Source organism: Xyrauchen texanus, chromosome 24 (assembly GCF_025860055.1).
Source record: "Xyrauchen texanus isolate HMW12.3.18 chromosome 24, RBS_HiC_50CHRs, whole genome shotgun sequence".
NCBI classification, from domain to species: domain Eukaryota; kingdom Metazoa; phylum Chordata; class Actinopteri; order Cypriniformes; family Catostomidae; genus Xyrauchen; species Xyrauchen texanus.
The window spans coordinates 7,091,631-7,113,738 of NC_068299.1; the positions used below are offsets into that span (position 1 = coordinate 7,091,631).

Sequence of the window (22,108 nt, forward strand, 5' to 3'; positions counted from 1 at the left end):
GGTCCCTCCTGTCCGGAATCGCCCAAGGCGAGCCGTCAAGGAGAGACATTATCTCCGAGAAACATACCCTGTTCGGGCAATGCGGCGCTATCAGTAACCCTTGCTGGCGAACTCTGGCCAAGACTCCCAGAAGCAGAGAAACCGGAGGAAAAGCATACAGGCGCATTCTGGGCCATTTATGTGCCATCGCGTCCAGACCCAGGGGGGGATGGGTGACTGTTGGGAGGTGAAAAGGTCCACTTCCGCTCTGTAAAATCTCACCCAGATTTGTTCCACTACCTTGGGGTGGAGTTTCCACTCCCCCGTCGGTATTTTCTGTCTGGACAGTAAATCTGCTCCCACATTCAGGCATCCAGGGATATAAAATATTCTGATTGACAGGAGCTTGCCCTGGGCCAAAGGAGAATCTGCCGTGCCAGTCTTTTGAGCTGGTGTAAACGTAGACCTCCTTGATGGTTTATGTAAGAGACTACTGCTGTGTTGTCCACCCGCACCAGGATATGGCAGCCTCTCAAATACTGGAGGAAGAATTTCAGAGCCAGAAGTACCGCCATCAACTCGAGGCAGTTGATGTGCCAATCAAGCTGATGACCTTCTCATTCCCCTTGAGCTGGACGACCACTTAAGACCGCACCCCAGCCCATCAGGGAGGCATCTGTTGTTAGCAATTTGCGACGGCAAGACGCACCTAGAGTGGGACCCAAGGTGAGGTGTCTGAACCACATAGAAAGGGTATGAAGCATGCAACCCTTGTAACCCTTATCTGCCTTAGGGGACTGGGCCTTGGATGAAATCACCTGGCTTTGTGCCACAACTGTCATCTGCAGAAGGCCCAAAGGGATCACTGAGGACGCAGATGCCATGAGACCTAGTATTTGTTGATACTGACGAACAGTCCAACCTTGTCCTAGCCTGACTTTGCTCAGGGTGTTCTGAATGGACACGATTCAAGTGGAAGACAATTGGGTCCTCATCATGATTGAATTCCATACAACGCCCAGATTGGTAATTTCCTGAGTGGGAGAGAGATTTTTTTTTTTGACGTTGAGTCTCAGACCAAGAGAAACCAGATGAGCTAAGATGATATCCCTGTGCTGCACTGCCAGTTCTTGTGACTGTGCTAATATCAGCCAGCTGTCTATGTAATTCAGAATGCGGATACCCTGGAGTCGCAAATGAGCCTTTCGTGAATGTGTGGGGTGATAGGGCTAGGCCGAATGGATCCAGTGATGTCACCAGCAGAGGCTCTAAATTCTAGTCAATTTCATTGACGTGTTGCACACATATTCACAGCCAGTCACTCCTAAAGACAAAAAGGAGTGCTAAGCGCTAAATCAGTGCAGCATCAAAGTGTAGCTTTTTGATAGGGAACAACATTTGAATTAAATTCTTGATGAAGGGATAGTTCACTCATAACACTTGTTCCAGACTCATCTGACTTTCTATCTTACATGGAGCTCAAAAGGAAATGATTAACAGAAGGTCTAAGCCGCTCTTTTCCATACAAGTTAAGGGTAGAGTGACCAAAAAGAACAATAAAGTTGTTCAGTTCTTAAATCTCACTCATGCTTGTGCATATTCAAACTTAGTATCACATGATCATCATACATATGATGTCACTGAGGCCAACACAGTTGGTTCTCATTTGGATCTCATGTGTATCTGATTCAATAAAAAAAAGGGACCAATAATTTTTAGAATCTGCTTTTGCAAAACCCATCGATGGACCACTAATCTGAATATTGGGGGGGATGCATCACACTCACTATTTATATACTGTATTTTTTATATATTTACATATTAATATAATGTTTTCAGAAAAATATGACTAAATTTATTTAAGAAATTTAAGAAAAAATTGAGGGGTAAGAAAAATAAACTTGTTATCCTATTTCCTTGATTTAAGCATAAACCTCACTAAATTAATTTGATTTCTCTGAAAACGAGACTAAACATATTATGCAATTTTGCTTGTCAAGTAAATCTGTCTTGTTTGAAGAATGTTTAGATATTTTTACAGGAAAACAAGACAAAAATACTAATTAAGAATGTAATTTTTTAAGATTGTTAGATGTGAACAGATACCCACAAGTCTGCTTCATCTGGCAGATGAGCTCTTGGATAAGTCTTTAAGTGGAACATTAGAGCTCTAGATATTGACACTAAACAATGGGGAGAAGCCACAGATGATCAAACCAGATGGAGGTGTTTTCTCAGAAGCAGGGTGAGCAGACCCACATGGAATCTGTTTGTGCAGATCTCCACAGAGAGCTCTGCAGAATTGGAATGCCCATCATTCACAAAGTTCAGACCCTTTGCGTGTTTGTTTAGTAACTATTTTGGCAAATTTGATTGTGCTATTAGCTATTGATAAGAGTGCACGCTCCCTCTGTTTAACACATTTTACCATGTTTAAATCCGTTCCACAGAATTCCATAGATTTTCCCACAAAATCAGTTGTAGAAACCATTGACCCTGTTTTGACATAATTAACGTCAAAAGTTAGAATGAGTGATATTAAGCTGGATATTCAAATGCAACATTTATTGCTCAGAGGTTGAGCTTTCTTAGCTCAGGAGACTTACTTGAGTAGTCATTGAAGTGTCAGCTTTGTCTCAGATGTTTGCCTAAATCAGAAAATGATTCACTCACTGTAACTGAGCTATAGATAAAAATAAATCTGAATATCATAAAATGTGGGAAAATGTTATGTTTAATAAGAGTTCATATTGACATCTTAATTTAAAATCTATTTACAGGCTATAATACCTTGGCAATATTGAGCACAGTTTGAGATGTTGGTGAGATGTCTTCTGGAGCTCAAGAGGAGACACATGTGAGATTACTAGGGTCTTTTTCTCAGGAGAAAAAAAGAAGAAGCAGAAAGTCTTCTTTTGTTTTCCATGTAATCCCATTGCTGTCTGAAACAATTTAGGTATTAAAGAGATCTCATTTGGAATTTTTCTTTCCAATGGGAAGATTCTACGATGCCGTCACACATGCACACAAGCTAGAGAGAGAGAGAGATGAAGAGAGCGAGAGAGAGAGTAGAACCAAAAAGGCTGAGGGACCAAAAAATAGGCAGTAAAAAAGACAATGTTACCCTCACATACAAGACAAAGTAGCCAGACAGACATACAAAAGGGAAAAGTATTTAAAAGCATTTTGGTGGCGACACAGTTTTTGCAGTATAGACAAGAAATTCCACAGTGACTCTAATGATTTAAATACTGACAGCCAATTTTTATTAGCATCAGTGCTCCCTAAAGCAGTTTATTATTAGACAGGGCAGCTGAATTCCACATTTCTTGTACCTTTTATTTTATTTGTAGGAAATACTTTGCCCACACAGACACAACAAAAGGACAGAAATTCCAGAGCCAGCAGCCAAGAGTTTATCAGGATCACAGTGTGAGTTCTTGACTGGCTGAGACAGTCACACAATCTAAATCCAACTGAGCTGCTTTAACATTCACTAAGCGCCAAAGACCCTGAGAAACAGCAATGCATGTGGGGAAAAACATAAGAAGGGAAAATAGCCATTATACACAGATTTCTCTGATCTGAGTTGCACACTTCAGACAGTATTTATATACAGAGAACATACAGACACATATGAGGCATAGCAGTAATATTAGGCATAATATCGAATTGGGCTATGTAGTACACCCAAAAGAACAAACGTGAATCCCACGAAAACAATCACGAACATGCCTGGGCCATATTTCACCCCAAAATCATAAAAAAAATCTCAATATATTATTTTGCTTAAAGATTGGATTACAATGGATTTTTTTCCATTGTAGTTTATTTTTATAACAATTATGCACATTTTCCTCCCCAATTCTCATTACTGTAATGCAATAATAAATAAATAATATTTTATTTAAATGACAAAGTATTTATATATATATATATATATATATATATATATATATATATATATATATATATATATATATATATATATATATATATATATTATTGTAGTATTTGTTGCACTTTTTAAATTACATTATGCTGATTTAATAAATAATAGTGTTGCATTTATGTTTCAGTACTAGTGTTGTATTAATGAGAATCTAATGAGAATCACCACTGAGAATAATGAGAAGACCAGGAATATGCTTGATTATGATGAAAATTGTTACCTTACCTCAATTGACAGCACAACCTTATCCATTATGCATCAATACATTTGTATTTATTTTATTTTTTTTGCTGTGAATACATTTTTCCCATTGAATTATTTCCCTTTTAAATAAGCAATAATTGTTTTTTTAGTTTTTTTTTAGGACACAAATAATTGTTCTATACTAAAGAACAAACCTTTTTATTTTATTTTTTTCGAAAGGTCTATTTTATTTTTATTTGTTTTCATGTTTATTAGATGTTTATTGCTTTTCTGGTGTATTTTGTGGTTTCTGCATGCTGTGTTATTATGGTCACAGCTCTAAGCGCTTAGCTGACTTATTTTTCTGTTTTGTTGTGGCACTTTTCTAATCGCCCAGAGAAACATTTGAAAGCATGCTGGGAATCAGCACGATTCTCTGATCAGTGAATAGATGGGGGGCTGAAATCTTCTGCACTGCTGTTTTTAAACCTCATTCTATGTGTGTAAATGAAGATTGAGAGAGAAACCTGCAGTGCATCTCTCTTTCTCTTCCTCTTTGTCTCTCTCATCAGTCTATAAAAAATCTCATGTGCCTACAGCTCTTGTCATCAACTACTGTCAGTGTCGATTTCTCAGGGCCAGCAAAGCCTTCTCTGCTGGCGTAACATGCCTAATAAATTAATATTTTTTCATCCTTTCATTCTCATTCACCTTTTTGCCTATGTATTTTCAATAGATTTCCACTCCTAATTCATCTACATATGAATAGCAAAAAACTAAAAGTTTATCCAATCAGAATGAATCCCTCTATGCTTATAAGCAAAGTGTGACAGCTGTTTCACAAATCGCATGCCCGAAGCCAAAACAGCATGTGAGTCTGAGCTCTACCACGTCAGGCCTTCAGAATTTCTACAGAATCAGTCAGATTGATTTATCTGTTCTTGGTGGGTGTGGTCTTTAGGATATGTCCCAGTCCAGGCCTTCTAGCTGGCCTTGAGTGATGCAATCACGCTTTAAGTGATGTGTATCGAGTTGGCTGTCATCACCTTATGGATTTAAAAACCTGAGATGTTCTGCATGATCGTGCGATTGATTAATTAAACAGGAAAGAAGGGCTGATTTTTGCATTGTTATAGCAACATCAGGAGTTTTTAAAGGAGTTTTTATTAGGCTGCTTTGAGCATTCAGTGTCGGATCAAGTTTTGAAAAGTAATCATGTACACTGCCGAAACAAAATGTATTGCAAGCAAATAAATAGCAAATATTATTAGAGCTTTTTCTTTGTGTTAGACCTCCTTGATTGAAAATGTTATGCGTGGACATGTTTTAAAATGTCAATTGGTATTATTAGATGACTGCCACGTAATGTATGATACACATACGGTGTCTTATTCGTTGTGAAACCTTGTTTTCTTAATGGCACGAATCACACTGAAAGCCTTTAAATTGGATATTTGGAATACTAAGCTTTTGCTGAAATTCAGTGCAATTCGATGAAGTTCTTTAAGAGCTGTGGTTGTGATTCCACCTGTGAGGCAATGAGGATATTGAGTCTCAGTCTCATCAGTTTCAGTTGATCTGTGACTGCTGTCTACTTCCATTTCTCAAAAAACACATTAATGGAATCTCCTAGTGTCCTCTGGGACAGTGTTTGCCCCTCTGTGTGTGAATTACCTGACCCATGCTCAAGAAACAGTGCAATTTTTGCTTGAACAAATCAGGATTTTCTGTTTATTGGTTTGTTTATTTCAAGAAATCATATTTTCTCATCTCAGACTCATAGAACCAGGTTCGTAAATATCATAGACACAGGGGGACAAACTTAGGGCAAGTATCTCTTCCCTCCTGCTACTATTTTTAATTGACTAATGTAAGCCTATTAAAACCACCTAATTGCCCTTAAAGTAAAAAGAAAAGGTGGGTGAGGCATTCTAATATGTGTCCCTATGGGCCTTTGGGATCCGGCCCTGTCATGGGACACAATTTTATCACAAATGCCGTTTTTGTTGTATTACAAGCCAATTTTACATCTCTTTCTCTCTCTCTCTCTCTCTCTCTCTCTCTCTCTCTCTCTGTCTCTCTCTTTCTCCCTACACTCCTTTTCATATGCTGTTCATCACTCCTTTATTTCTTTAAACAGGCCTTGCCATTCTCCTTCGCTTTAATGCAGATGATTGCCGCAGATTAGTTTGAATCATCTGACTCAGTGAACGAGTGCTCTGTTGTTTCTGGCTTTATGATTGATCATGCTCTTTCTAGGCCATGTTAACTCCAGACCTCAACCTATAGCTTCAGCTTTTAGCTTTCCAGGATTTGCTCTGGCCTCTCAGATAAGTGGATCAAGCCATAAGCTGCTTTGCTCTGAGTGTGTGTGTATGTTTGTGTGTGTGTGTGTGTGTGTGTGTGTGTGTGTGTGTGTGTGTGTGTGTGTGTGTGTGTGTGTGTGTGTGTGTGTGTGTGTGTGTGTGTGTGTGTGGCAGTTTGTCCAACTTCTACAACTCAAATCATCTGTCATCAGTCAATAGAATGAAATGTGCATACAACAGAAATGGATTTCCACAAGATGGTCTCTGGGTGTGTGTGTGTGTGTATCAAAGTACAGTAATTGTATGTTTATGAGATTTTTTGTGAATCATGAAAAAAATTTCAGGACACATTTTACCACAAAATCAAAACAGAAAATAAAATAAATTGAAGCCTATTTTAGGATCATTAAGATTTTTGGTCTTGTTGCTAAGCAAGATGCTTCATCTTCATTGTAAGAAAGTGGTTGTTTTGTATATGTCATACAAATTCGTATGACCTCGTATCATGCGATCGGGTTGATAAAAACATTTAAAAAATAAATTAAGATAAACAAAAATAAAGATAAACTGCGGAATTTAACTTTGTGTTGTGGCCGTGTTACCTTGAGTGAGCATTCATTTTCAATTATTCAACAGAGATGGAGTGGTGGTGGCTTAGTGGGCTAAAGCACATAACTGTTTATCAGAAAGTCACTGGTTTGATCCCCACAGCCACCATCATTGTGTCCTTGAGCAAGGCACTTAACTCCAGGTTGCTCTGGGGGGATTGTCCCTGTAATAAAGGCTCTGTAAGTCGCTTTGGATAAAAAGCGTCTGCCAAATGCATAAATGTAAATGTAAATGTAGAACACAAACAATTGTTTCTTAAGTTATAAACAGCAGTATGATCTACACATGTTTTTAATAAAACATTTCAATTCATGGTAAGTGAGCAGACTTCTTTGAATATTTTTGAGTGAAGACACAGACAAACCATTAAATTGGTTGTGAATCTTTATGACATTGCAAAACTAGTCTAATGTCTTGTTGCTTCAAACTGGGGTCGCAAGGGGGCCACAAAAGGGTGCAGGGATTCCGTGGAACATTTCTGAGGAAAAGGTGGGTGAATAACAAATTATATAAAAAAAAATCTTTAAAAAGTGAACATTTACATAATTATTCATTATTACAATTCCATTCTGCTTTAAAATAAATGCATTCATGGAAAACCTGGAATTATTCACAACTATTTTATTCTATTGAAAGCCATAGATTTTTCTCACCTCTGTCACTTTTGGCTTGCTTACTAGGAGATGTAAGGTAATATTCTCTGTAAAGCTGCTTTGAAGCAATATTTATTGTAAAAACTGATTTACAAATACATTTTAGTTGAATTTGAATGTTTCCCTTCAGGTTTATACATCAATCATTACTCTAATAGTACTTTAGGTAGAAAAAAAAGATACACTTTTAACAATATTACAATATAACAATGACAAAAAACTGTTTTTCAATTTTTTAAACATCCTGCTGTCTTTATAAAATCACACTTAATATTTTTCTCTCACAATATAAATGGGTCTTTATACAATCGTTAAATATAATAAATACTGCCTTTATATGGGTATCGTCATATTTGTGGGTCCCTGGCATGAGAAGGTTTGAAAACACCTGCTTTAGGAAACTTGATGACCAAATAAAAATCACACTTAAATCATTATGATATTCACTATGTTGCTTAATTTTATATACCCAGCTAAAACATTGCAATATTTGCATATATAATGTATATTTGATATATCGCCCAGCCCTTATTCGATCCTGTCTGGTTGAATGTGCTTGTGTGTGTATAGCAGACTAAGCTGATTTTGTCAGCAGTGCTTTTCCAACCCTGTTTGTTCGTTTTTGTGAAAATGAGAAAGATACTGTCATAAGATACATACTTGATGCTCACTGTGTGTCTCTCGGCTCACAGTAGGGTTTGTTCTCCCAGTGCCATGTGACGTTTCCTCTGCTCTTCTTTTAATCAAAGTCTCTCCGATTTTGACATCACAAAGCAGCTCTTTAATAAAACTGCGCTCTGTCCTGGGACTCATAAATGCAGGGCAGCAGAGAATATATTCGTCTTTAAAAGGGTAACTAGGAGCATTTGGGTATTGATAACTACTAGAGTAAACAGAGCTTACAGAAGATTAGCTGCTGTTTGATGCGGGGTGGAAGTGCGTCTGTGGCCTAGTTGTTCAGTTGAGTTTGAGTCTATCAAAGGAAGCACAGAGCCTCTTTCAGCAGATGGAGACACTTGTTCTAATTGCTGCAGAAGTGGGCTAGATATTTTGAAGAAGATCTCAAAAAAGAGTGAAAAGGTCCTGTAGAGCTCTCTCATTTGATTTTTAAATGCAAGTGCAAAATGAGAAACAGATGATGCAACTGTGATCAAGTCATATCAAATGAGTGGTCTTACCAGAACAGAAGGCCAGAAATCATGACTGAGTTTCAAATAATTAAACAATATTATTTTAGATTTCTGTGTTTTAAATTAAGTAGCAAGTGTTAATTCAGTAACCCGCAGACATTGTCATAGGACAACCATGGCAACCAGCTTATAATGCTCTTACTTTCCAATTATGTTTGTAGTACTCATTGTATTATTCTTAGGCTCATATAAATGTTATAAAATTTTTTAACAACAAATTAAATATTTTCATTATTTCATTTCATTTCATTCTTCAACCTCTTTCTAAAGGCCTGGTTATTCTTTGTTATTGCATGCTGTGTATCGGAGTTCTGTATCAGATTGCACCCCATCGACCGTGTAGCCTTTTTAAAGTATACCCATCTGACTGAGAGTGAATACGACCGTGTTCTAGAACTACCTTCTACAGGTAGTTCTACTACCACTGCTTTGTGATACTCTTTTAGTACAGTACAGTCAACAGCAGGCACATGCACCAATGATACCAACAGACAAGGACTGTCCACATGTAGAGAAAATCTGTGCCATTACAATGGGGCTAAAGGCACACCTTAAAGAAAATTAGCATTTTTCAGGTCACAAAATGTATCATGATTCAAGAAATAAATGGCTTTTTATTGAATATTGATGGAGAAACATAATTTTTGTGAAAAGAAATAACAACAGAAGGTTGTTTTGAATATTTTTTTTTTTTTAAAAAAGGAGGTGAGGGGGGCCTTTTACCCCACCTGGGGTAATGGGCCCCAGGTGGGATATATTGATATATTTTATTGATATAGTGTTGATACTGGGACAATAGTTATAGGGACAATAGTAATAGTTATAAATTTGATAATTTCCAGGATATTCATTAGCTACATTAATTTGCAACATTTGAAAAAATATTAAATATTAGATCATTTGACCTCAAAATCAAACTTTAGACATTACACTCAATGATGTTATGGATCAGAAAAATGTTGCGGTGCATAGTGACAAACGGGTGTTAAGGAAAGTCCTGTGGTAGTTTTTGCTGCTATTTAGTGTTTTGGGATAAAATAAAATCAAAAGAGCCTTATATCCCATGGGGATTTTAGCCCTGTTGTACCCCATGGCTTTGAGCTAAACATTCTCTGTTGTGATTGGCTAACCTCTTTGCATGTGAAAAGAGTAAAATGGTTTAGTTACAGGTAAAACTGCAGTTTTGCTGTGGGTCCAATATAGTTGGCGTCACTACATCCCTCTAGATCAGACTCTTTGCTAAGCCTACATTATGTAGATTTACAAATTAAAGATTCCCAAAACAATCCACTAAAATGTCCACTAATTAGTAAAGTCGGACTGACATGACCAGGGAACATGCAAAAATTATTGTCAGCCATTCATTAATAATGCTGAATATACAGAGCAGCTGGTGCACCAAAAGTGATTTTCTCAAGTTTTACTTGTATTATTAGTTATTAGGTATAATAACTAATAAATATATTATTAGGTATAATATTATTTATCCTGTTTTCGACTAATTACCACACAGTGATTGGGTGAACAGGGTTTCTAAACAACAAGTAAGCACTGTTTACATAAATATTGGAGACATATTGTGTTAATGCTCAGATTTTGCAACAAAAATAGTTTCAATAAATGTTGTTTTAAGAATGGAAAGGGAGTACAATAGACTCTTGGTAATGGAACTGGCCAATAGACTCAGGACAAGTAGTGCAAAGAAAGAAAGGAAACTGTCTGTTAAGTAGCATTAAGGCGTGGCCAGCGCCAGGTAGGCTATTTAAACTGTTAGATACATTCAAGTCATTCAGGAGAAGTGATCTATCTACAGGAGTCTGCAGTTGTATGTAAGTGTGTTTTAGTTAGAGTGGTATTCATTGCTAGATCAGGTGCTGTTTGTTTACTGTCTTGAACGCGGGTCGCTTAAACGTGTGTTTGGTGTGTGTGTGCGCTATATTTGTGTTGACTTGTCCCATAGTATTTGCTGATAGATTTGTTTAGACTTGTCCCGTAGTATTCACTGCTACATTTGTTTTGACCTGTCACGTAGTATTCACTGCTAGATTTGTTTAGACTTGTCCCGTAGTATTCGTTGCTAGATTTTTTTAGACTTGTCCCGTAGTATTCGTTGCTAGATTTGTTTAGACTTGTCCCGTAGTATTCGTTGCTAGATTTTGTTAGACTTGTCCCGTAGTACTCATTGCTAGATTTGTTTAGACTTGTCCCGTAGGCTGCCCGGCATTCCACACGATGGCTTTGGAGGGCACTTCTAAGGGATTACAATCATTATCGCCATGCTTTATGGTAATTCCAAACCAAACTGAAAAAAATGATGCTAAAAGTGAGTTCCAAATTACCATAATTTTTAAGCCCCACTTTTCAGCACTCCAAAGCTCTCACAGTGGATGGTAAAGTCTACGAAGGGAATGTGGCTAATGGATGATCACTTCTGAATGGAACACACCCTTAATCTGTCATTATGTAATAAGTGTGTACTCGTCAGTTTTAATAAACAATGTTTTAAAGTTGTTTTGTGTGCTTCTTTTAAATAGTGTGAAATGATTGTAGACATTGTTCTGTTAAAACGTGTTAAGTTACATATACAAAGTAAATTTTTGGTTAGACCAGTTATTGACCACTAAAATGTGTTGGTCTACATAACCGTCAAACTCTCACATCTACTTTGGTCACTCAAGAATGCAGTTGTGTTTCTAAACACTATTTTGTATTCCAAATAGCCAATATGTTTAGAATATGCCAATGTTTTTTTTAGATAATTCTAATGAGAGATAATGCACTTTTCGGTCCAATAAACAGCTTGAAGTAGTAATTTTTTTTATTGTTAGAAATGTTAGGGGGCATTTTTGAAGAGCCCTATGAATGCAGTAATGAAGTGTTAAGTTGAATTGAATCTTTCAGAATGTACAGAAAGTTTTTAAATCAAACAATGCCAATGAATTGTGAATTAAATTGACTTGAAGGCTGCAACTAACAACAACTTGTGTTGGGTAGTCTGTGGCCTCTACCAATTTAAAGATACGCAGTTTTTTTTCTCCTGATTCTGTGATCCTCTGTAGATACCACAAACTCTTGATTTGGTGATGGTATTTCATTATTGATTTTGCAGACTAACCCAAAGATTCACACCCCCTAGTTGATCAGGATAAAAGCCTGAGATGATACATTTTTAATGGGAAGAAAATCTCCTGCTTCTCACCTGCCAAATGGTGCTTAGTTGCGTAAGAAGAGTTAAGCAACATACGGTGAAGGTATGAACCTTATCTGCTGTGTGTGCTGGCCATCTCTTGCCCTCATGACTCATGGTGTGTAAGGTGATTCGCTTCAGACTCTTAATGCTGATTGATGTGTGGGTGACTGCTGTGTGCAGTGTCATGGTCAGATATTCTTTTATATACTGAGGTCAGCTTGGATCACATGAGTCTTTTAAGCCATTAATTAAATAGCCCAGGCGTTTGAACCATGCGGTTCTTTGATTAAACCTTTCCACGGTCTGTTTTCACTACATTCTCCATTTTAAAGATTGACTAGTAATGTGCCTGTTTGTAGACAGTAAAAGTGTTGCAAAACTCAAGAGCCTTTAGATTTGAATTTGAGAACTTGTAGGGAGAGATTTGTACACATAATCAATACAGATTTTTCTTTTGCTTCATTCTGTGTTTTGTGTGTCCAAAGATGAGAGCCACACACTATATTTTCTGTTTTATGTCTCTTTAAAAATCCTTTCTGTTATTTACAGTCATTTGGTGATCAAAAAGTAAAACATGTATATTAATTTTAATCATACGTTGTATGGATGAAGGGATAACCATTGTGCAACTTCTCTCTCATTAATCCTTTTGTCTCTGTTAATATGCACTGCACTCATTCAATCTTAAAGAGACAGTACCAGTTTAGTTCTTGTTATACATATCAATGTAAACGCAATTTAAATCACACAAGTGCATATTAACAAACATATAACGAAATGTAGTAATGTAGTAAGTGTAATAAATGTGTAAATGCATTAATATTTAAAGCCAAAATCAAACATTATACAATTTTATCTTCAGAACTTAACTGTAAATATTAAAGAATTTAACAAATAGGCTTGTGCTGCATTTATGCAGAGGTTCGGTATTTTTAAAAATTATTTCTTTATTTTTTGCATAGTAGTTTTGATATAGTAGCACTAAAATTATATTTTATATAATATCATTATTAAATCATTGTTATATGTGTAATTTTATTTTTATTTAATCAACTTTGTTCAATATTGTTAAAAATGTGTATGAAATTTCAAACAGTGACAATAGCTTTTAACATTAATAAAAATGCAATTTCTTGACATCATATAAACTGACTGAATGTGAAATATTCTGAAATTTTGCTTGGGCGGCCACTAAAAAATGGTCAGTATCTGAAAAAAACATTTTCTTTAATTCTCTCAGTCTCACTTAAATCCGCTCAGCCTTCCTTCTCCATTTCTCCGAAAGAATGTGTACCACGTACATGTGACGTGAATAGAATGAGGTGCTCATTTCTTGCACATGGTGGTGGTTTTGCATATTAGTATTAACTGTGGTACAGACGATAATCCAAAATGTATATTTGTTGCCAAATTTCTACTGGTATATCACCCACCTCTACTTTGGTCTCCTAGCCAGTGTTCCTTCAAGTTACACTTTGTTTTGCTAACCTTGATGGGTCCCCCTGGGGGAAAGGCTCTGTCATGGTCTCCTGTAAGAATGGCTGCTACTATACCAGGGTTGGGTAAAATTAGAATTTAAAGCCCCTACAACACTTACAATGAAGTTCTTCTTTGCTCTTCGTTCAGAGGTAAAAATAAATTTGAAACAGCTGAGCAACGGCCTACTGTTTGCGAACATTCAGACACCCGCTCCACCACTGTGGGAGGCATTTAGAGGAGCATTTAAATATGAGGTCGCTCAAGACTACATGTAAAACATCAGCTAAGATGACATTAAAATGTTATCATAATTCTATGAGTCGAATTCACATGAGATCAGTAAAAGAAGCTGTTTTAACCACTCAATGATGATTTTAAGAGTGCAACCACAACAATACGTCCAGTGGCGTAACATAATATATATGCACTGGATAATGTATCATTTGTCTTGTTTACATACTGAACTGATGACGCTAATGCGCTCACACACCATAATATGCACCAATTACACTCTCTTGTAGTCATTTATGATGACTTTGATACAACTGCAAAGATGGTGGTATAAAAGAGTGTTCATGGGTAGAATACAGACAAAGGAATTTGCTCTATATGACATAATGCCACTTCCCTCTTCGATTTTGTAGGAAGAATGCAGGGGCCTTAAGAATCATCCCCCCTTTCAGTTCTTGTAATTGGGGTAATTTTGGGAAATTAAGTGTTCTTCCATCATGTTATATTTTGTTAATTTACATTAAAAACAATTAAATAAATACTTTTTTGGTGGAATTTCAAACATTCATTATCATGTAATGTGCTTTACCATCAAATTCAGTTCTTAATTCTAAAAAGTGCACAACCTTCCGCTGTACATAAAGTTTTCTTTGTGTTCCTCTCTCTGACTCTTTCTTCTCATATGAATCTTTCTTTCTTTTCTCCTCTTTTTTTCTTCTCTTCTCACTGCTGCTGACACTAACACCCCTCAGACTGGCACTATGAGGGTAAGACTGCATTCTATTCTCTATCACATCATTAACCTTCTTAGACAGACTTCTGTTTTCTCTTTCTTTTTCCACATTCATTCCCCTTAGTTAAACCAAAATCACACTTTTGTAGTCATACTCAACAAAATGTCCTTTTTTTGTGATGAAGGTAACAGCAGGTTCTAGACTGACTGTTTCTGTCTCTTTCTGTTTCTGACACAGAGTGTAAGTTGTCTCGGACGGGTCCACCTGCCACTATCGTCACCATCGATGAGGAGAGTCCAAACGGTAAGCATCTCTGCCCTCTTTTAGTCACGATGCACTTAAATCACACTGCTTCCTGTTTGTGGTAATGCCTGGCCCTCTATTAATCAAGGTTTTTCATGTGATTTATGAACAGTGGAAGCCACTTATGTAAAGTTGGTTTCTGTGGTCTACTTCAGGGTTTTGCTTACATTTGGGTTTCCACAAAGCCGTTTGGTTTTATTATTTAACTGCAGGGATTACGATTGGAATAGAGATGCCAATGGCAACTGCAAAAAACAAACAAACAAATAAATAAACAAACAAACAAAAACAAAAATAATTGTGAAATTATTACTTGAATTGCTAGGGTGAATTGATATTGCTCATACTAAGGGTTGGGATTTGAATATACCCTCTAACCTTAGTATTTAACTTTTATTTTAAGGGTGGTAAAATCAACAGGAAATCCCATAATTTACACTGAAGGAGGGACATAAGCAATATCTAGGGACCAGAAGGTCATATAAACTTGGTGGTGTGCAGTTTTGACTTGGAGAGTAAGCAATCACCTATCAGCCAGCCAGAACACATTAGCAACAGCATACCCACAACCTGGTATCAACCCAGAATGTGTGGAATTTTGCATGGGCAAGCACCACTCACAATTTAATTAGAATGTGTTCTGTAAAAATATAGTTACAGTATATTTATTATTCATATATTTTGGAAAGATTAGAATATTACTGGAAATCTCAGAAGATGTTGTCTGCGTGCTTCATTTGGTCACCTCTGGTATACAGTAAATGGTCTAATGTGAAACTGGTTTGAAATTGTAATGATGGAGAATTGATTTAGAAACATTTTCAGATATAGACAGAAGTTGCTTCAACAGTTGTTTCAAACTTCCCAGACATCATGCTGTTCTCAGCATCTCGTGAGACAGATACCTGTTGCTTTTCTGGCTGAGAATGTGTGTGTGTGTTAGTGAGTGCTCACTAGAACCACAGATGGTGTTTTTTGTTGTGGTGGCACACTGGGGCCGATTATCACATACAGTATCTCTGTGTAGGCGATGCTACAGTGTGTCATGCGCTGATAAACGAGCCACTCGCCCCTCGCTGCTGAAGTGCTCAACGGCGCGTTTGACAACACTGCCTGTTTGTTTATGTAACAGGTGTTGGCGACTGCGTGTGAGTTTACTATCTGCTTTTTTCTTCCATTCTTCCTTTCTTTTTTTTCCCTCTTCTCTCCATTTCCCTCCTCTCTCCCTCTCTTTCCCGGAGGTTTTTGTGTTTTCACTCTCTCTGTGGGTCTGAGTGTTCATTCAGCATCCATTTCGGATTAGGAATGTGCAGTGAACCAGAGGCCTGCTGGGAAATGTAAGTGTAGCGTACTTCTAGCGGGAAGACTAGCAGCTGTACATCATCGCACCATTAGCTAGGCAACTCCTAGCCAATTACATGTAAGCCATTGCTTTATAAGTCTGCTCACAATCTATCACAATGCTGTTTCAGTGTGCTAACACGGCAACCTCCACCACCCCGCCACCACCAGTTGAGTCCTGTCCTGCACAGGGGTAGGCTCCTCGCCCCTGCCTCCTAACTCCGCCAGGATATGACTTTTCCGAGTACAAATTCTTCTGACCTCCAGACGGGGATTACACCAAAAAGGTTCATCAAATAAATGTAATCTTCATGCAAAATATTGATAGTTTTCTTCTGGAATTAAGAAATACAGAACCATATTTTAATTTAATAGAGTAAATTGTAAAAGTTATAAAAAAATGATTTATGTTTCCCAATACAATGGATTAAGTACACATTTATAGTATTTTACAAATTTAAACTGATTGCACATTATGAAATTATGTTTTGACAAATTGCTTAAAAACTGTGTTCCATTAGCTCATTTTAATTAACAAAATTGAACAAGCATGTAGACAGTAGACAGTAATGTCTCTCCTCTGCCCTCATTTGTGACCAACACAATCTTTGAAAATCTTTTATATACAGTATGCACATTATCTACCTTATTGGCAAACAAAGTGTTCATGACTATGATCAGGAAATTTACATAAAAGGAAAATTAACATCTTCATTTGCTCACCCCTATGTTGTTTCAAACCCTTATGGCTTTATTTTTTTCTGTGGCAAATAAAAGTACACCATTCACTTTCATTGCATTTTGTTCCATACAATGTAAGTAAATGATGGCAGAGACTAATAGTTTGCCTAACATCTTTTGTGTTCCCCAAAATAGAAAAAAATTAAAAAGTAATTTGGATTTGGAACAACATGAGATTGACTTAATCTTTGGGTGAACTATCCCTTTAAATGGACATCTCTCTCTCTCTCTCTCTCTCTCTCTCTCTCGCTCTCTCTCTCTCTCTCTCTCTAAATAAAGTACTTTATTGGCATGATTGTGTTTACATACAATTTTGCCAAAGCATTAATACACAAAACAGATAATGACAAGACAAATAATAATAATAATAATATAGTAATAATACAAATATAATTAAAATAAGGTGCCAGGTAATGACTAAAATAAAAACTATAATAACAATATACAATATAAAATAAAATAAGCCTTTAACATTAGGGTGTGCATCTCAAAAATGAATTTAGCTGCAACCCCCCTCTGTGTGTGTGTGTGTGTGTGCGTGTGTGTATGTTCAGTGGGGTGGCTTTGTGAGGGCCATGACATCTGTTGCAGGGATCCCTGTCCTTCTATTCTAATCTTTTCAGAAGTAATGTTTGGGAGTCTAACTTTTATATTTCCTATTGACACACTAAAGCTGATGTTAAGACTTTTGCACAGTACTGCACCTGTGTGTGTATATATATATATAAATAAATAAATTAGATTATATAAACAATTGACATTTTGGAGCAATTCACTGGGATCTTTGCAGCCTGTGTTCTGCTGTATATGAGAGTCACTTAATTAGATCTCATATCAGAAATCATGCCAATCATTAAATGTCTCTGTATGTTTGGACTGATATCAGAGCACAATTGCTTTGGTAATACATACAGCGAGAGCTTCAGGATATACTTTGATCCCGGCATCATAGACGTTATATCTGGTCATCAAAAGTGACCCATTTTGAGGATATTTCTAGGGATCTGAAATATTAGAGTCCATCTGACCTAAGGATTCTTCAGGGCTCTTTGTGGCAAGGATTTGAATTCAGAACCAGTTCTTTGAACATATAAGAATCAGAGCTGCTTTACTGGCCAGTAAAAAAGGGTTTAGCTTGGTTATCAGACTGTTTTCTTGAGAATATTGTTTAAATTGGTAATCAATTTAAAAATCTGTATTTTCCTATGTTACTTCTATCCTTTTGGTCTTAAGAAAACTAAGAAAAGCCAGGTCCCAAATAACATCATCAAGGAAGTGAAATCATTTTGGTGGGAAAACAACAGCAAAAACATCAGTAAAAAAATACGTATGGAGCACATAATAAATTCTGTGAGTTTGTGTGGTATGAATTGGTTTGTATCACCTTTTTTATAATGATAGATATTTACAGATATTGGTATGATAATATATATATATATATATTAGGGCTGTCGATTTAACGTGTTAATTCAGTGCAATTAATTTTACCAAAAATAACGCGTTAAAAAAATTAACGCAATTAATCGAAATGCCCACGGACCATAATAAGGAAGATTCCTGAGAAATGCAAGCTTGTAGTACCACCTGTTTACTCCAGAGGGCAGTAAGTGAAATTTCATCTGTATGTGCAACGCGCAGTTTATACAGTGAAAAAAACACTTCAGTAGGCAGAACAACACAAACATGCGTTATGTTCTTGCATTCGAAACACTTGATGGAGCGCAAATCCGAACTAAGGGATCTCAAGATGTGTTTAAAGATTGAGTATTCATTTTATGTTTATTACACAACGCACCCGAGACGCTACACAAGCATTTCGGACGTAGGTGTAAATTGACTGGGTCCTTAAACAAGCCCACAATATAAATTGATTGACAAATTCACTTGTGAAATGGATTGCTGTGAACTGTATGCCAATGATTGGATTATGATCAATAATATGGTAGTAAACAATACATTGTATTCTAAAGCCACTTTTTGTATGGTCTTATCAACGATTAACTCTTCTGCTACAGGAATGTAATTTATTGTAATTAACTGAATATTTTTTATTATATATATATATATATATATATATATATATATATATATATATATATATATATATATATAATTTGTTAATATTTAAAGATAAATGTATATAATTATATATTGATATAAATATTTATAATCATTATATATTTAATATGATGGGCTTTCTCAGCAAATATTTGTATATGCGATTAATCACGATTAATTAATCGGGACACCATGTAATTAATTTGATTAAAAGTTTTAAGTGATTGACAGGCCTAATATATATATATATATATATATATATATATATATATATATATATATATATATATATTAATGTTTCAAAAGATGGTTAAAAAATGTCAAATTAGCTTCAAGTTGACACTCTCAAGTAAAACCAGGCGAACACGTGCGAGTTCTGACACTCCGGAGGTCGTGAGCCCAAGCACACATGACGAGTCAGTTTATCTGATAATTGAACGGATGCAGTGGTACACGACACGACTATATACCTGGCGAATTCCAAAAGCAATCCTATTAATATTTTCACTATTTTTCATTATAAGACATAAAGCCAGAGAAGGCTTTAATTACTTGTAACTTGCAATTTAGAAATAAAAAAAGAAGACTGGCATGGCCAGGAGCTGCATTAGCTAAAACATCATCACTAAATAATAATGGATAATTACTACAAATACTGTCCGACCTTTGACAGTTTCAGATTTCGGTTGTGTGACTTCGTGACTCCATACATCAGTCATAATGTTAATGTGTTGCTGCTGCCAGTATCTGCCTGATAATAATGTGCACAAAATATAGGCTACAAGATTAAAAAGAAAGTGCAGAAAAATTCTGCACCGTTTCTGCCAGTTATACTTGGATTTAATCTAAGCGCAAACATGATGTTTAGTGCAGAATGCAGATTTATTTTAGTGGAGTAGGCAACCTGTATAATTCAGCTTTAGATGTAATGTACATACTTCTCATCTGTATCACACTGTCACTGCTTGCATGTTGCCAGCAGACGTACTGTAGAAGATCCGTGAGGTCTTGTCCATTTGAATGCGCTTTAAAGCCGCACGTTGCAAAGTTTAAAAACCTATGGTCGTGAATAATATGGGAAAAACACAGTTTTAACATGACCATTTTCTCCAAATGTGTAAAAGCTTCATAAACATTCAGTTTTCATTGATCGTGTGAGTTGTAACACATTCTCTTGATTGATCAACTTCAGGCAGATCACCATATTGGCCCTAATTTTTTAGACTTGTAAAAATTTCGGGAGGTCGTGAGCTGCTCGTAAGCCGCTCACTCATAATTCCTCTCACACCAAGTGAGCAAAGACCACACAAGCACCCAGGATTTCCACGATTTGGCCAAATCAGTATGTGTTGTTTATGTGTATGGACATGTGTGAGCTCTATTTTCCGAGTGTAATATCCACGGAGGGGCACCAAAAGCGAGTTGTGAAGTGAGTTGTTTCCAGACGTTCTTCGTGAACATCGGACTGATCTTAGAGCAGCTGAGAGGAGATGGCGTAAATCTAGAGATCCAGCAGATCTAGGTAAATATCAACTTCTGCTTGCAACTTTTTCAGATAACGTTAAAGCTGCAAAAACCTCTGTTACGCAGTTCAATGGAAAGGAGGAGGCGACAACCGGCTTGGCAATGTAAATAATATTTTAATGAGTAACTTAAACAAAAGACAAACACACACGCATGACCGACATGTCCGACATCTCTCTCTCCCGCACCGTCCTCTGCAGTCAGCCTTTATCCCTCTCGGAGGCTTGATTAGCCTGATAAGGGACCGGGTGTGTAGAATCACAACCCGGCCCCGCCCTCCGCCCTGCCACAACCTCCTATTACCAGACCAAGATCAACAGCACCACAGACACTCGTAGCTTATTTAGAACATTCAAAACACGTCTCTGTCCTCCCCCTCCACCACCTGACACATCACTGACAGCAGATATCTTTGCCACATTTTTTACAAATAAGGTTACAACCATCAGAAATACATTCACTACACCACACCCTGTCAAACACCTGGCTCCTGTATGCAACCATTCTTTCTCTATGTTTTCTCCTCTGACTGACACTGAGGTCTCTAAACTCCTCCTCTCCAACCACCCCACCACCTGTTCCTTTGACTCCATTCCATCACACCTTCTCCAGGCCATCTCTCCATCCATCCTACCTGCACTTACACACATAATTAACAAATCTCTACTTACAGGCACTTTTACCACTACATTTAAGCAGGCTCGAGTAACCCCACTGCTGAAAATACCTGCACTTAACCTCCACCCTCTCTGCTCTGGGCATCAGAGGAACTGTGCTTGAATGGTTGACCTCCTATCTCTCAGATAGGTCCTTCAAGGTAGCCTGGAGAGGTGAGGTATCCAAGCCACATCAGTTACTTACTGGGGTACGTCAGGGATCAGTGCTTGGGCCGCTTCTCGTCTCCATATACACAACATCACTGGGACCCATCATTCAGTCACATGGTTTCTCTTACCACTGCTACGCTGACGACACACAACTCTACTTGTCTTTTCAGTCCAACGACACCACAGTGACTGCTCGAATCGCTGCCTGTCTGCCAGACATCTCGGCCTGGATGAAGGAACACCACCTGCAACTCAACCCAGCCAGATACGAACTCTTTGTCTTTCCAGCCAACCCGGCTGTTGAACACAACATCACCGTGCAGCTGGGTTCAACTACAGTATCGCCTTCCAAAACGGTCAGAAATCCAGGGGTAACCATCGATAACAAGCTAAATTTCACAGACCACATCTCATAGAATGCAAGATCATGTAGATTTACCCTCTACAATATCAGGAAAATAAGACCTTTCCTCTCTGAACATGCCACACAACTGCTTGTTCAGTCACTTGTCATAACTATACTGGACTACTGTAACTCTCTCATTGCAGGCCTTCCTGCATGTGCTATTAGACCTCTCCAAATGATCCAGAATGCAGCAGCACGTCTGGTCTTTACTGAACCTAGGAGAGCGCATGTTACACCACTCTTTGTCTCTCTCCACTGGCTGCTGGTTGATGCACGTATTAAATTCAAGGCTGTGATGCTGGCATACAAAACAGTCACTGGGTCTGCTCCAGCATACCTAAAATCATTTATGCAGATCTACACTCCCGCCAGAAGCCTGCGGTCGGCTAAGGAATGTCGCCT

The 22,108-nt window shown here is 37.2% G+C and overlaps 1 protein-coding gene across 1 annotated transcript in view; it reads left to right on the plus strand.

Annotated features, from left to right (window-relative positions):
- The window catches only part of LOC127617558 (protocadherin-15-like), a 214,307-nt gene that overhangs the window by 36,339 nt on the left and 155,860 nt on the right, over positions 1-22,108 (plus strand). Inside the window, exons 3-4 of the mRNA XM_052089526.1 lie at positions 14,525-14,539; positions 14,744-14,809. Coding sequence (XP_051945486.1) covers positions 14,525-14,539; positions 14,744-14,809 — 81 coding nt within the window. The remainder of the gene's footprint in view (positions 1-14,524; positions 14,540-14,743; positions 14,810-22,108) is intronic.